General features: G+C 37.2%; 1 protein-coding gene across 1 annotated transcript; it reads left to right on the top strand.

The window, feature by feature from the left end:
• Positions 1 to 4,991: 4,991 nt before the first annotated feature.
• On the top strand, positions 4,992 to 11,170 carry LOC130993411 (plastidial pyruvate kinase 2-like). Its single transcript, XM_057918290.1, has 12 exons — positions 4,992 to 5,482; positions 6,129 to 6,416; positions 7,386 to 7,551; positions 7,724 to 7,858; positions 7,978 to 8,088; positions 8,220 to 8,308; positions 8,677 to 8,739; positions 8,825 to 9,000; positions 9,383 to 9,485; positions 9,587 to 9,735; positions 10,322 to 10,430; positions 10,722 to 11,170. Exons 1-12 carry the CDS (start codon positions 5,249 to 5,251, stop codon positions 10,827 to 10,829), a joined length of 1,731 nt encoding a protein of 576 aa, XP_057774273.1. The 5' UTR covers positions 4,992 to 5,248; the 3' UTR covers positions 10,830 to 11,170.
• The last annotated feature ends 4,717 nt before the right edge of the window (positions 11,171 to 15,887 follow it).

Genomic DNA, 15,887 nt, shown 5'->3' with positions numbered 1-15,887 from the left:
CATCACCGTACCATAATTGGAATATTGACGTTTCTAAAAAATTGGAAAACAATTATTACACATGAAAAAGGCAAAACCTGTGAGGTGCATTCCCCATTAGAATTTATTACTACTACTTTATAATTAGAATTTATTAGTTATAATCAGAATTCAATTAGGACGATTAGTGGAGATTTACATCCAAGTGTCTCACATAAAAATTGTAAATTCAGAACAACACTAAGCTGGATTCTTTATTGGGTTTTTATGTTTCATTTACAAGGAAATATTCCAAATTTAAATGTTATGGTTAATGATTAATGATGTTCATATTCTTCAAGATTATCAATGGTTAAATGAATGCTCATGCAAAATCAAGCATATTGAATAATATTTGTCGTCATTACTAACTAATTCCAACGGTGAATTTCTTAATTAATTAGTATTGCTGGAATACATTCATGGCAGTCTTTTATAGGAGCTTAATTTCTACCCAACTCTTAACAAGTATCATATTTATGATTAAGATGGTGTTTGGCTAAGCTTATTTTAAAGAACTTATAAGCTCTTGGAGCTTATAAGATGTTTCAAGATCTTATAAGATGTAGTTTCTAAAGAGCTTATAAGTTGTCAAAGTGTTTGGGTAATTGAGCTTATAAACTAGAGAGAGAATTTTTAGTTAGTGAGAGAAAATCTTTGTTAGAGAGAAAAAATTGAAAAAACAAAATGAAATTAGAATGATATATGATGAAAATAAAAAATTATACTTGAGTTATTTTTGTAAAATGAGTGTTGCTTATTAGAAAAATGAGAAAATAAACTGAGATAGAAGAACTTATTTTTTGAGGAACTTATAAGATTTTAGAGCTTAATTTTACCGTTTATAAGTTGTTTAGAAACTTATTTTGCCAAACACTTTGAATGAGCTTATAAGCTCCTATAAGTTGTTTTAAAGAGCTTATAAGCTCAGCCAAACACCATGTAAGTCAAATTACTTCTATCTGTTGAGATTTAACTTTCAAGTCATGTAATTTATAATCATTGAATTGTTGTTGAAGGTGGAAGATGAAGATGAACAATTCAAGCCAACTAGCTAGTTTGTGAATCACAACAAATGTTGTTTAATTTGATTATTTTCTTCAAGAGCACTAATCTTTTAATCATTAATCCTTGTGAACAGGATGAACAAAGCCAGATTAATGTTTTAGAGGAGGTTTTTTTAGGAACTGATGATATATTTTGTCGGAACAAGCAAAAGCGATGGAGACTTGGAGTCCATTCCCATGGGATAAATTAAAAGTGACAAAAACATCAGCTTCTGCTAGCAATGAGAATGGAAGAGATAAGAGAAAACTTCTAGACTAGTTGTAGACACTAAATAAAATTAGTTGACATATTTATTTTGATTGATAATCATATATGAGCACTCGTTGAATCATTAATCAGTCTAAAGAAGATAAACAATCCAATATTTCATTCTATAATATTTTCTGATAATAAAATCAGTTGACATATTTATTTTGATTGATAATCATGAGCACTCGTTGAATCATTAATCAGTCTAGAAGATAAACAATCCAAATTTTAAATATTTCATTCTATAATATTTTCTGATAATATATAGAAATACCCACTTTTTCAAATTATTACATTCATTTGTATTTTATATATTTACTTTACTAAAAACACACATGCACTCCAAGTCTCCAACTAGGCCTGGGAATCGGGTCGGGTTCGGGTACCCTACCCGAAAAAATCGGGTACCCGAACCCGAAAAACTCAAAATCCCTATACCCGATCCCGACCCGAAAACGAAATCGGGTACCCTAATACCCGATTCGGGTACCCGAGTCGGGTATTCGGGTACCCTAAATTACCCGGTCAAAATTGTCTATTTCAAGTCAACTTTCCAAATTCGAAATCTGTATTAAAAAAAAAAAAAAAAAAAAGAAGAAGAAGAAGAAGAAGAACGGCGGGGCGGCTGCTGCTGTCTAAATTCGAAGCTGTCGTCGTAGCTCGAGCACGGCTGCTGCGGCGGCGAACGGCGGGGCGGCTGCTGCTGACTGCGGCGGCGAAATCTGGGCGAGGGTCGCGGTGGGAGTTGCGGCGAAATCTGGGCGAGGATCGCGGTGGGAGTTGCGCCGCTTCCCACGCCGGGCTGGAGACTGGAGTGGCGAGTGGGGCGGCCGGGCGGCAGGCGGGGCTGAGTTTGGGAATTGGATGATTTGGGAATTGGGGACTGGGGATGGGGAGGACGAAATGGGTTTGTTTGCGATATGACGAAATTGGGAATTGGATGATTTGGTAATCCACTTCAACAAGGGAAGTGGAGGGAAGTGGATTACAGCTGTGCCTAATTGACCATATATTAAGTCCTTTAATTCGGGTATTTCGGGTATACCCGATACCCGATCGGGTATACCCGATACCCGATTTTCTAACACCCTAAATACTCGATCCCGAACCCGAACCCGATTTTTTCGGGTATAGGATACCCGATACCCTATTTTTTCGGGTCGGGTAATCGGGTACCCGATACCCGATCCCGAACTTCCCAGCCCTAACTCCAACGGACAAAGTTAACAAAGATTCTTGATTTTGTAGAAATTGACTCCATCTGACATATTCTTTCCCCCTTAATTATGTTGAATTATGCACTCGGTGGTATAATTAAATATGTCAGTGATAAAATGGATTATACGCACTCGTTGATTATGTATGAATTATGCGTTCGATGGTATAATTAAATATGTTAGCGATGAAATAAATTATACAAGCGGTATAATCAAATATGTCGGTGGTAAATACTAAATACCGTCACATATAATTGTGGTTATAATTATTAATTCTGTAATTTGTTGTCATAATTAATTTTTTAATGGAAGAACAAAATCATTATATTAGATTAACATGCAATCTCAACTTTTGCAACTAAACATATATGGCAAAAAAATATAATGATCATAGGTTGTAGCAAATACACAAATTGAATATATTTTATGTTTTTTCAAACTTGGTTACTTTTACAAAGACCCCTTAATATTTTTCCCTTCTCGACGCTCATTAAACTCGGTGGAAATTCACTTTCCTTACTTCTCGACCCATTGAGGTTTTCTGAGGCAACTTGGGAATTTTAGGCTTCATATCTTCAAAGCCTGGTGGCAAGCTCTCATCAGCTCCATAACCACCCGATCGTGACGCCAATCCTACTTCTGAAGCAGACTAAGTATAGGAGCCCTATAATGGCTGCACAGACTGATCAATGAAGTGAACAAGAATTGGCAAATGCAAATAATTTTTAATCAATAATCGAACATATAGAGGATACACTAGTGTAACCGATAGACAATTAGAGATGAGAAGTTACCACGATTGGGAAAGCCGTGAGGAGAGGGGATGAGCAAGGTCAGAATGCAAAAATTGGTAACATCACGATCGAGATCTTTGTCGATTTCGACGAGTAGTTTGGATTCTTCAACGAGCTGCGGAGAAGCTAATAAGAGAACTAACACAAACCTTTCAGAAAGGATAGAAACCTAGCTCCAGATAAGAACTATATATGCATCAATAGTAAGATCGACAATAATCCTTCATTTTTGACGGAACATTCGCAATAGAGCACTAAGAAATCAAACTTGAAAAAGAAATAATGCAGAGAAAGAAACAAGAATTAGATGAATAGAAGTAAAAATAAACCATTTAACACAAAAATCGGCAGCGCAAGACTGCGGCTTCTCATCGGTGACAGCGCCAAATCGCAGAGGTTTGGATTGGCGAGCAGATTCTCGTCGAAGATGGAAGCTTTCTCGCTATGGATTTGGGGAATTCTCTTCAAGGGCTTTTCTTTGGCATTTGGGGGAAAAAACGAACAAATAAAAAGTTGGACCAATTTTTTATGTTCTTTTCTTTTTTGTTTATTTTTTTTTTCTAATTTATGAATTAAGGCAATTTAATTTTTTATTAAAAAAATTCAAAAAAATTATAGACTACAGTTTATGGGATGGTGTTCTTTTCAATTTAACTTATGTAGTTTAAGCAGCGAAGAGTAGATTGGATAAGATATTTTTAAACAAGAGTCCCATTAAATACCAAATAGGACTCTTAACTTGAAATAGTCCTCATATAAGCATCCCCAAAGGCTGATTTTGTTGTAGTGTAACTTATTTTTTTTTTCTTATTTTTTTTACTTTTTCATAATATCATAATTTAATATAGTGAATTTTTTTCTTTATTTTTTTAATATTAAGTTAACTTTTTTATATTTTATAAAGATGAAAATTGAGTTGGTATTAATTACACACACATATATATATATATGTGTGTGTGTGTGTGTGTGTGAGAGAGAGAGAGAGAGTTGAGTTCCATAGAAAATTATCTTTTTATTCATCATGAACAAATCTATACATTTTACGAACAAATCAACATAACTAATAAACAGACGTATTTAGTAAAAATAGAGAAAAACTCGCCACCATCAGGATTCGAACCCAGACCAAAATGTTGTTCATGCGGTACATTGATTTGTTCATCAAAATTATAGATTTGTTCGTTTTTGTTTCACGAATTATCTATTCTCTGTTGAACCTTTCTATATATGTATGTATATATATATATATATATATATTTATAAATGTTCTACGTGCAATGCACCTGTGTAAATGCTAGTTAAGTGTTAATGACAAAATTGTTGCATGATATTGATTAAGAAGTGTAAATTCAGCCTGTGAAAATTCGGCAATCATAGCCCAACACAAAATTAAGAATTTAATTAGATAAAATGAAACCAAAAAAACAATTACTGAGAAATGTAAAAATTTACGCATCTATTTCTACATCAAATTGAAATTACAAAATCAGGTCCCACCGAAATCTGGATTTCGCTGGCCTCTTTGGGTTTTGGTTTTGGGCTCATAAAACACTTTTCTGGAGCCCATTTAGCGGCCTGAGCAGCTTCTCGACACTATCAATCCAAACGACGCCGTTAAAGCCGCAGCAAAATGAATATGAAATCCCAGTTCTGCCCCCCTTTAAACCCCCACCCTAACTGTTTTGGACACAGTTTAAAGCTTAGCCACCATTTTTCTCTTTCTTCGATTTTCGATACAAACGAGACAACCCCCAACACAACCTCCAAATTTATCGGCGATTTTTCCAATCTCCCTCTCATTTTATACTCGTTTCTTCTTCTCATTGCCTCTAACTCTCTCTACTCTCTCCAGCATTCCCCCCCCCCCCCCCCCCCCTGTCTCTCTCTGAGCCTTTTGCGGCGATGGCGCAAGTGGTGGCGACGCGACTGATTCATGTTTCATTGGTGGCCAATCCTGGCTCTGGCTCTCCACAGAGCTGCGCGGAGAAGCTGAAGCCGGGGTGTGGCTTCAAAGCTAAAGTTTTGGCTCAAACAGAGAGGAGGAGGAGCCGCGGAGCACTGCACGTCAGCGCGCCGATCGTGGCGAGGAGATCTGCTACGGAAGTGATTCCGGTGTCTCCTGAAGACGTAACCAAGGTTTGTTGGTTTTGTGCATTTTTTAGAATGCTAGATTCATTTCAAGTTAAATGCTCGCTTCTTGCTTCTGTATTTCGTCAAAGAGCGAGCTTTCGTGCGTCTCTGCTAGTAATTTTGAAGCTTTTGTGGAGTGTGTTGAATTTCTGCCATCCGACATCACTTGGACTTGCAGTTAAGAAGCTTGAATGCGTAGCTTAATTTATTCGGCGGAGTGTTGGAAGCTACTCGTTGTTGGTTTTCTTCTGGAGTGATGTCTTCAACTTAGTTTGGAATCTTCTGTTCCAGTTTGGTTTTGGGATATTTATTGAAATTGTTTCATTAAAATGATTTAGTTAAATCTTCTTATGCTATATTCAAGGCTATGTGTTGCTTCATGATTGGAGATGTAGAGATTTTCCATTCGAAGTTTATATGTCAGTCCAACGCTGCTATTCGTGGTGCCTAATATAGCGCTCTGATCTCTCTTACAGATATTTTTTCTATAGGATAAGGTTCTTTTAATGGTTTAGCTTGACTGTTGTCTACTTGGTTAGAAAATGCATGCCACATGGTTGAAGCTGTCAACTTTTAATTGTTGAATGACATGCATGAATGAAAGGATTTAGTACAGTTATTAATTACCATTTTTTGTTTTTTCCTTGACCAGGCTGCAATGCAAAATCAGTATTCTCAGGTGATTCCCCAACTTGGTGACACATCTGTGGGTGTGTGGTTGAAGCCTATGGTTAGGCGCAAGACAAAGATTGTTTGCACAATTGGTCCCTCGACCGACACTAAGGAAATGATATGGAAGCTGGCTGAGGCTGGTATGAATGTTGCTCGTCTTAATATGTCCCATGGAGACCACGCATCACACCAGAAAGTCATTGACTTGGTTAAAGAATATAATGCCCAAGTGAAGGACAATGTTATTGCCATCATGCTTGATACCAAGGCAAGTTCTTTTCCTTTTGCCTTCAAAATATTACTAGTGTGGTAGACATGAAATTGATTGTTTTTTCTAATTACAGTCTTCATCAAGTGGCAGTCAGTGGAATTTAATTGATAGAAACCAGAAACTTTTGCTGACACGAATATCATTGTTGCAATGAATGCCCATCATTTGGTGAAGTTTGTTAGTTAGTGAACTAAAGGGGTCCACTAATCAAGTTCTAACTCATCTTGATATTGGAGCACACCCTCAAATATCTAAGTGACTTATGGGTGCAGCTTATGCTCGCCAATATTTGGTTTCAGAACCTTCTTTTTAGAAAGAAAAAAGTAAGTTGAGCTATCAACCTATCCCACCCATGTCAAAAAAGATCTTGGACATATGGGAACTTCTTAACCCAATGATTTTTTAAAACTTGGAAAATTTAAGAGGTTATCGGGAAAGAAGCCTGCCTGTTCCATATGGCGTGATGTTCCTATGGAGCAATTTTTTAAGAAGTTCGTCTACAATTCAGGCTTAGATAAGGAACAATGAGCAAGTGATAGTTATACTTTATCATGGTTGGTGAATCTCGGCCTTTTTTTCAAGAGTTTAGAAGCGAAGAATGAGATAAAAGAACTTTTTTCAAACTTAGGGAAAACGTACGAACCTGAAAACAATACTCAGATGACCAAACTAAGAGACTTCCAACCCTTAAATACTATCAGACTACTAACCCTTCCAGTCCATGACAGTCCTCATAACAATAAAGTTGGGCTGACTTTGAGGTGTCCTTTCTCGTATTATTTTAGCAACCATTACTGCTTTGAACTTTTGGCAGGCATGTCACCCTAAGTAAGATTCAGATAATAAGATATCATGGAAAAAGAAAGTTTTGAATTAATACACTCTGAAGGTCGATTATATTCTCAATTTTTTATTACTTTCATTGATATGTTATTACTATTAAGACCATCTGAATTCTGCTGGCAGGGTCCTGAGGTTAGAAGTGGTGATTTACCTCAACCAATTACATTGGTGCCGGGTCAGGAATTTACTTTTACAATTCAAAGAGGGGTTGGGACTGCAGATTGTGTTAGTGTCAACTATGATGATTTTGTTAATGATGTAGAAGATGGGGACATGCTTCTTGTTGATGGTACATTATTGTGATTTTTGTTTAATTGCTTTGTTGTCATTGACATTTTAGGCTATCTATAGATGGTAATTGCTTTGTTATCATTATCTCATATACGGGCACGGGTGACTATATCTAGAGGCATATTGTATGGAGCTTTTAAGCTGCTGTTGACCACTGCTTGATGATACAGGTGGTATGATGTCATTCTTAGTAAAATCGAAGAATGAAGATTCGGTGAAATGTGAAGTTGTTGATGGAGGAGAACTTAAATCCCGACGACATCTTAATGTTCGGGGAAAAAGTGCAACACTACCATCCATTACTGGTTAGATAAAAAACACATCTATTGAATCATCTGTTATTTTCACTTGTGACTGCCATGTATTACGTTCGTTTTTTATACCTTTAGGCTTTATGTAATTATCTTCTGGTGCTAATCGACAGACAAAGACTGGGATGATATTAAATTTGGAGTCGACAACAAAGTTGACTTTTATGCTGTTTCCTTTGTCAAGGATGCTGCTGTGGTCCATGAACTAAAGAACTATCTCAAAGGTGAATCTCAAGCTCTTAGTCAGAGAATTTACCATATAAATATATAATTATAGTACAATTTAAAAGTCAATTGTATTTCTGATATAATAAGTCCTCTCTCTTCTAATTCCCCCCCCCCCTCTCATCTGCAGATGCTGGTGCAGACATTCACGTCATTGTAAAAATTGAAAGTGCAGATTCCATACCTAACTTGCATTCAATCATAACTGCATCTGATGGGGTAATGACAGAAAAATAAAAATGGTTCAATTGCTTTCTGAACGATGATGCAACCAATTTTTGAATTTTGTGGTACTTATACTTAAAAAATCTGGCTGTAATTTGGAATTTCTTACTGTTTGTCAATTATTATCCTATATATATACATATATATATATATATATGTGTGTGTGTGTGTGTGTGTGTGTGTGTAATGTAGAAACTCACTCTGATAGAGTAAGGTAACATACTTTATTTGGTCGAGTACATGTGCCAAACAGCTGGATGTTTGGGACTATGCTCTACTTACATTATTCCTTCTAATCTAGTGGATATTTAGTTTGACTGTACGAGATAATGATGGCAGTTTTATTTTATTTTCTTTGTCAGGCAATGGTTGCCAGAGGGGATCTTGGTGCAGAGTTGCCAATTGAAGAAGTCCCTTTATTGCAGGTAACTCATGAGGTCTTCTGTATGCCTCAACAAATTTTGTGCACATCAGGCAATATGTTACAAAGTCAATTTGTTTCAACTGTAGGAAGAAATTATCAGGATCTGTCGAAGTATGGGAAAAGCAGTCATAGTGGCAACAAATATGCTTGAAAGCATGATTGTACATCCTACTCCTACGCGGGCAGAGGTTTCAGATATTGCTATTGCTGTTAGAGAGGGTGCCGATGCAGTTATGCTTTCAGGGGAAACTGCGCATGGGAAGTAAGTGATTTTTCATTGATCGTGATATTAGACCATTCCTGCCCCCTATCAATTTCATACATGATTATTGTCCTTTGCTTTGCATGATGAATTAGTTAGGTTCAGGTAATTTTAGAGACTTAGGACGTGTTCTCTTTGATTGTAAATTTATCATGAGAAAATGAGGGATACAAAAAATTCTCCCTTTAAATCCCTCATTTCTTTTCCCTTATTTTCTGCAAAAGAGAATTTCATCATTTCTCATTTTTCACTCCGATGAGGGATGGCCTAACTAACTTTATTCATAATTGATAACTAAAGAGATAACAATAACAAAATAAAACTAAACAATCTGAAGCATCACAATCTTTGTTCATTCTTGAATAAACCTTATCCGTAACAGGTTCCCTCTGAAAGCTGTCAAGGTCATGCACACAGTGTCTTTGAGGACTGAGGCTACTATAGTTGGGGCACAAACTCCTCCAAATCTAGGACTAGCCTTCAAGGTCAGTCTAGTTGTTTCCTTACATTTCTAAGCCTTAAATTGTCTACAAAATATTTAGTATATAGCCAATGTTTTGTTATTGTTTACTGATTATTTTTGCAGAATCATATGAGCGAAATGTTTGCATTCCATGCGACGATGATGTCAAACACGCTTGGAACTTCAATTGTTGTCTTCACTAGGACAGGCTTCATGGCAGTTTTACTTAGCCATTACCGGCCATCTGGCACAATTTTTGCTTTCACAAATGAGTGAGTCACGTCATTGTACTGGAAACTTAACGTTAGATGATATATATATATATATATATATATATATATATTGGGTTAGGATCCAGTGAGAATGCTATCTTTGGTGAGAAATGAGAAAAACGAATAAGTCAATATAAATCTACGAATAAGCTGCTTGTAATGCACGAATAGCGTATTCAGTTAATGTGAAATTTTCGTACCCTCCAAGATTCGAACCCGGTTTAAATTTTAGCCCCTTCCAGATAAATATCAGTCATAGAATTTGAATATCTCACATTATAGATTCATTCTCATTTCTCACCATATTTGGCCATTCTCATTGGATTCTTTATCTCTATGTATATATATATATATATATATATATATATATCCATGGATTAGATAAATATAGAACTGAGAACTGAGAAATGATACCAAGAGTATCCTACATAATGTCTGAACATTCTCTGTATAAGTAAATGATCACTCCTTAGCACTTCAACACGGTATCAAGCATTAAGGATTGTAAAAGTATTAAGTTTTGAGTTATTAGACAGGTCGGGATGCCCCATAACTTGATTTTCATCATTTTGTAATTCTATAACAGCAAGAGAATACAACAGAGATTGGCTTTGTACCAGGGGGTTTGCCCCATACACATGGAGTTCTTGGAAGATGCTGATGAGACATTTGCAAATGCATTGGATTTATTGCAGGTACAGTTTTCATCTATTCTCTAGCTTGAACCTTATGTACTTTATAAGTTTTTCAATGAAAGCAATCATAACAATGATAAGCTTTTATGTTTCATAGTAGAAGCTATTTTCCATACCTTTTTAAGGAACTATTATTGTACAAACTAAAGTGGGCCACATTCATATAATGTTCGATATTGTCAGCATGATCCTATTGATTCTGTAGATTTTGCATTATCTAATTCTTGCATCCGTATTCGAATCTAGCTCTTCAGTTCCTATTTACTAGCATGCTTCCTTTATTTCCTATAGAAGCAAGGAATGGTGAAAGAGGGTGAGGAGATTGCTCTTGTACAAAGTGGCAAACAGCCCATCTGGCGGTTCCAATCCACACATAATATTCAGGTCAGGAAAGTGTAGAGAGGAAATGGAAATTGAAGATTCATATGCTCCTTGTATATGCCTCTTTTCCTAGCAAGGCTCGACTGCAGTAATCGCCATTTCACCGGTAACCTTGATGAAGCTACTGATGAGTTCAGCTAGGCCATATCTATGGGAATTTTTGTATTTTCCTTTTTCTCTGATCTAAAGAACCATTTTCATGTGACTTGAAGCTGGGAATATTGAGACTTGTTATCTGTATTGTAGCAGTGAAAGAGTTGTAGGAAGTTTCTCTCATTCTATATCTCTTCAATCAATAACTTAGTGTATTCTTATGGATGCTGAATTCCCATTTCTAGAAGTTGTTCTCTGCCCTTTTATATTATTGCTTTCATGGTATTCAGCTGTCAGAAAACTTCAATTTCTTCCACCTCATGTGAAAAAACAATTACTTTATTAGTGTACGAGATCCAGTGAAGATCAGGCCATTGCATAGTGGTAGTAAAAGAAAAAGATGATAAAATAGTCAATCTGCACAATGCAACAGTATCATTAAGATATACCATCACACAATTGTCATTATGTTTTGAGTATGAAAATAAATCAATCAGCTTATTGATATTATAATCCATGTACGTGACAGGTGGAAGTATTTACAAACCTAAATTCAAAACTTGATAACAAAAATGCTTACAATAGAAGTAAACAGGCAACTAAACCTGACGCTGTTGAGACTAATTTCACAAATCACACCTTACCTGAGTTACCTCAGAAGTCCTTGAGTCGGCCTGGTCATAACAGATAGATTAAATTTCAAACAAATAAACCATCACTTGCCTGGTGGACTGTGAATGCTTGTCTCCTTTCCAAATGCAGCCTCTCTGCTAAACATTACCATGTGGCTACCTCCATGTACCCTTCCTTCTGGAAGAGTAAAATCATCCACAGAAGAACTTCCAATAATGAAATTTTCCTCGGACGAAATAGGTAGAGATCTCAGCCCACGTCTGCTACCAACTGATGCAGAGTCACAATCTTTATTAGGTGTAGCAGGGTAAAGAAAACTGCCTCTAAATGCAACAATACCTTACACATGGCTCGATTTTATCTCTTGAGCTATACTAACCACTTTAGAGCTTTCATAGATCTGAACTTGTGCACTATGGGCAACACAGAGACGAGAATTCTCTGTTGCAAACTTATCACCTGTAATGGAGCCCAGACCCAAGTATTGCCGAGGGTTCTGTTTCCCTACCCCATGTCTCTTGCAAAAGTCCATGCTTCCTTGCGCACTCTTTGTGCATCCTTCAAATTTGCACCTCTTTCCACCACCATGACGAATACAGCAATCTGTGCGTCCCCTTGCGCTCTTGGTACATTCGGCCATATTGCATCTCTTTCCCCTACCATGACTAACGCAAAATAAAGTTCCCCCATGCACACTCTTTGTGCAACCTTCAGAATTACACCTTTTCCCATCCCCATGGCATTTACAGAATGAAGTGCTACTTTATGCACCTTTCGTACACCCAAAAAATGTGCACCTTCTTCCACCACCAGGAGATTTACACAGCATAGTGCTTCCCTGAACACCTTTCTTGCACTCGGGATATTGATAGCGAGGACCACCTCCATGGGATATACAAAGGTCAGGGCTACCCTTAGCACTCGTGTTACAATTTTCTATCTGGCACCTTTTGCCTCCTCTATGACGAATGCATATGCCAGACTTACCTCTTGCAACACGAGGGCAACCCTCATGACCGCACCGCCTTTCACCACCATGATCGATGCAGTATCCAGTACGACCTTCCGCACTTCTAGTGCATCCAAGATGTTGGCAACGCCGACCACTTCTATGCAACTTACAAAAGATGGTATTGCCTTTAGTACCCTTTTGACAGCCATCTCTCTGACACCTCCGACCACGTCCATGGGATATACAGAGGCCGCTAACACCTTTGGCACCTTTGGTGCATCCTTCAGACATGCATATTTTCACACCCGTTTTCTGTTGCTGTTGGTGATTGAGTGGGTAAATAGAAGTTGGTTTCTCCACTGCAGTTAATGTAAAGTTTGATAGTGGAAGATTGATAGAGATACGGTTCTGATTGGAAGGGCAGAAGATCTCAACATTCCGCAATGTGGTCACTAGGGGGGCCTGTTTTCCACCGGGATGGCATAGATCCTCCATCCCTTATTTCGACTCTAGGGGTTAAAGCAGGTGACTGACAAACATGATTTTCGTACCTCATTTTCGTATGAATTGTTGTCATTTTCCTTCATGTTTTGCTTGTGAGTGCTTGTTTGTACCTTAATGTTATGCTTTGTTGAGATTTGATACTTGGTATAGTTTTTGGAGTTTTTTCAGAAAAAATCAAGGACTAATTGGAGGATTTTGAAGACATGAGATTAAAGTACGTCTCGAGAGGAATTCGTGAGTGCAAACGGTGACCAAATCCAAGTCCGAACGAGGGTGAACAGAGCAAAACGAGCAGACTGCGCAAAGAGCCCAGTAGCTCGCGGCCGCGGGGTGGGACCGCGGGTCCCCTGCCTTTTTCCCACGTTCCCTAGCCGCAGTCACGGGCTGTGACCTCGGGAAAAAGGCGGGGCTCCTCCCAAATGGACCCAGTCGCGAATTTGAGCCCTAAAACTCATTTTCCCCTCATTCTTCACATCATTCATCACCCACACCTATTTTCCATCTTCCCCAATCCTCCACTCAAAATCTTAACCTCCATTAATGCTCACACCTACCTTTTGAAGAAGCATTGAAGATGAGGGAAGATTGAAGAAAAGCCATTAATAGGATTTGTCACTCATTACTCTCTCTTTCATATTTGTATTTATTTGATTTAAGCATATTGTTTGTGAACATGGTAGGCTAAAACCCCCCATTGGTTTGGGGGTTAGGCTAGTAGATTTTGTAATGGATTGATTATTATTAGAGCTGGCAAATCGGGCGGGCTGGGCCGGCCCGGCCCGACCCAGCGGGCTTTCGAGATTTTCCGGGCCGGGCCGGCCCGGCCCGAAATTGACCGGGCTTTCATTTTTCAGGCCCAACCCAGCCTCGACCGGGCCACCGGGCGGTCGGGCCAAACCCGCCCAATTATTTTTTTTTTCACTAAATCCTGTTTTTTTTCACAAAAAATTAAATAAACTAAAATAAATCCAAATAATAATTATAGACAAAATAGTAATATAAAATCCTACTAGTCTACTACAATCGACAATTCAACATGTATAGATTTTCAATTCACATTAATTACAACATTTCTTTTGTATAACTAGAAATTATTCCCAACAATTTGCATTATTTTATTATTTTCATTTTATGTTTCCTAACAATTGGTCCCAACAATTCTAACATATACATATATATTTCTGCATACATATATTTTAAGTTTTTCTTTTTCTTTACTATGAAATGATACAAGTTATACAACTACTCTAAACATTAATTAAAATAAGAGATATTGAAAAGAGAAGATAATTTTCTTTCTCTTCCAACTAAAATGGGTAATACACCTATATATATATTGAAACTCTTCCACTTTCAAATAAAAACTTAAGTAAAAATAGAATAATAGTAATTAATAAAAATAAAATATTAAAATTAACCGGGCGGGCTTTTTAGCCCGAAAACCACGGGCTTTTTAGCCCCGGGCCCGATTAGCCCGGCGGGCTTTTTAGGCCCGGGTTTTTTCGGGCCTACTTTTTGTACAGCCCAACCAGCCCAAAACACGGGCGGGCCGAGTCAATTTTTGCCAGCTCTAATTATTATGCTTGATATATGTCTTGATTATTTCCTTGTCATTATCTTTTCAAGTCCTAGTATTCTTTCTTGTATGGATTGTTGGCCACTTTCTATGCATTTCTCATTTGTGATTTGAATCGGGAGAGGATAATCATAATAGATTAGGAGCTTGAAATATATTGACTCAATAAACCGGGAGGTTGAGAGTTGGGTGAGAGTTTATCGATCTTATTGTGCTTTTGGGAGTTATAGGTTAGAAGTTGATCGGGGACGGCAACTATGACCCGTAATCTACCGTTTTAGTCGTCCGGGAGGGGGCTAGAACTAGTGGGGAGATCACTCTAGATAAACATGAATATCAAGACTAATTTTGAGCTAATTTGAAGTCCATTGCTAATCCATCGATGCCTAATCCCTAAACCACCTTCATCACTTGATTAGTCCACGTTGCTTATTTGATTTTATTTGTCTTCAAACTTGTTAAGTATTTAGTTAGATAATCAAACCAATCACCCCATTGTTTAGTCTAAATAGCTCTAGCATAATGATTTAAGGTAATCACTAATTTGACTGCTAATCCTTGTGGAATACGATATTGCTTCCCTATATTGCAACTACACCGTATACTTGCGGCGTAGTAAAAATAATAGTGAACAAGTTTTTGGCGCCGTTGCCGGGGATTAGTTTTGTTTGATTACTTGTCATATTTTGCTTCATTGTGCTTAACTACTTTAGACATTTTACTTGTTTTATTTTGTTTTCAATTGTAAGATTGTGTCTTGAGTTGTTGTTCTTGTTGGTTGATAGGTAGTGCATGAACATAAGGTCTAAGGGCGCACCTCTTATACCTTTAAACCTTGAGGTTGAAGCTCTTTGTCGACACAACAAAGCAAAAGCGAGAAGAGAGAAAGAATCGGAGGGAAACATGGCGGAAAATCAAGAATTGATCCTCCAACTCCAAAGACAATTGGAGGCCATGCAAGGGCGAATCAATGAGCAAGAGGCTCAAAGGAATGCACCACCACCACCACCCATTAGCGAGATGTTCCAACTAGGGTTGTAAATGAATCAAATATTTTTGTTCGATTCGGTATTCGATTCGAAATTTTAATATTCGTATTCGAAAATATTCGATTCGAATTCGAATATGAATATTCGATTCGATTCGATTAGTATTCAAATACGAATATGAAATTATGATATTCGATTCGATATTCGTAGATACCTAATTAAAGTATTATATTTATATGTGTGTGGATGAGCTAAAATAAATAATGAACTAATTTTCATCCTTATATTATAAAATTTAAGGTAGATCCATCTTTTTTTGGATGAATTTA

This window comes from Salvia miltiorrhiza, chromosome 7 (genome assembly GCF_028751815.1).
Source record: "Salvia miltiorrhiza cultivar Shanhuang (shh) chromosome 7, IMPLAD_Smil_shh, whole genome shotgun sequence".
Taxonomy (NCBI): domain Eukaryota; kingdom Viridiplantae; phylum Streptophyta; class Magnoliopsida; order Lamiales; family Lamiaceae; genus Salvia; species Salvia miltiorrhiza.
The sequence above is the reverse complement of the archived record's forward strand: the minus strand, read 5'-3'. Positions and strand labels throughout refer to the sequence as shown.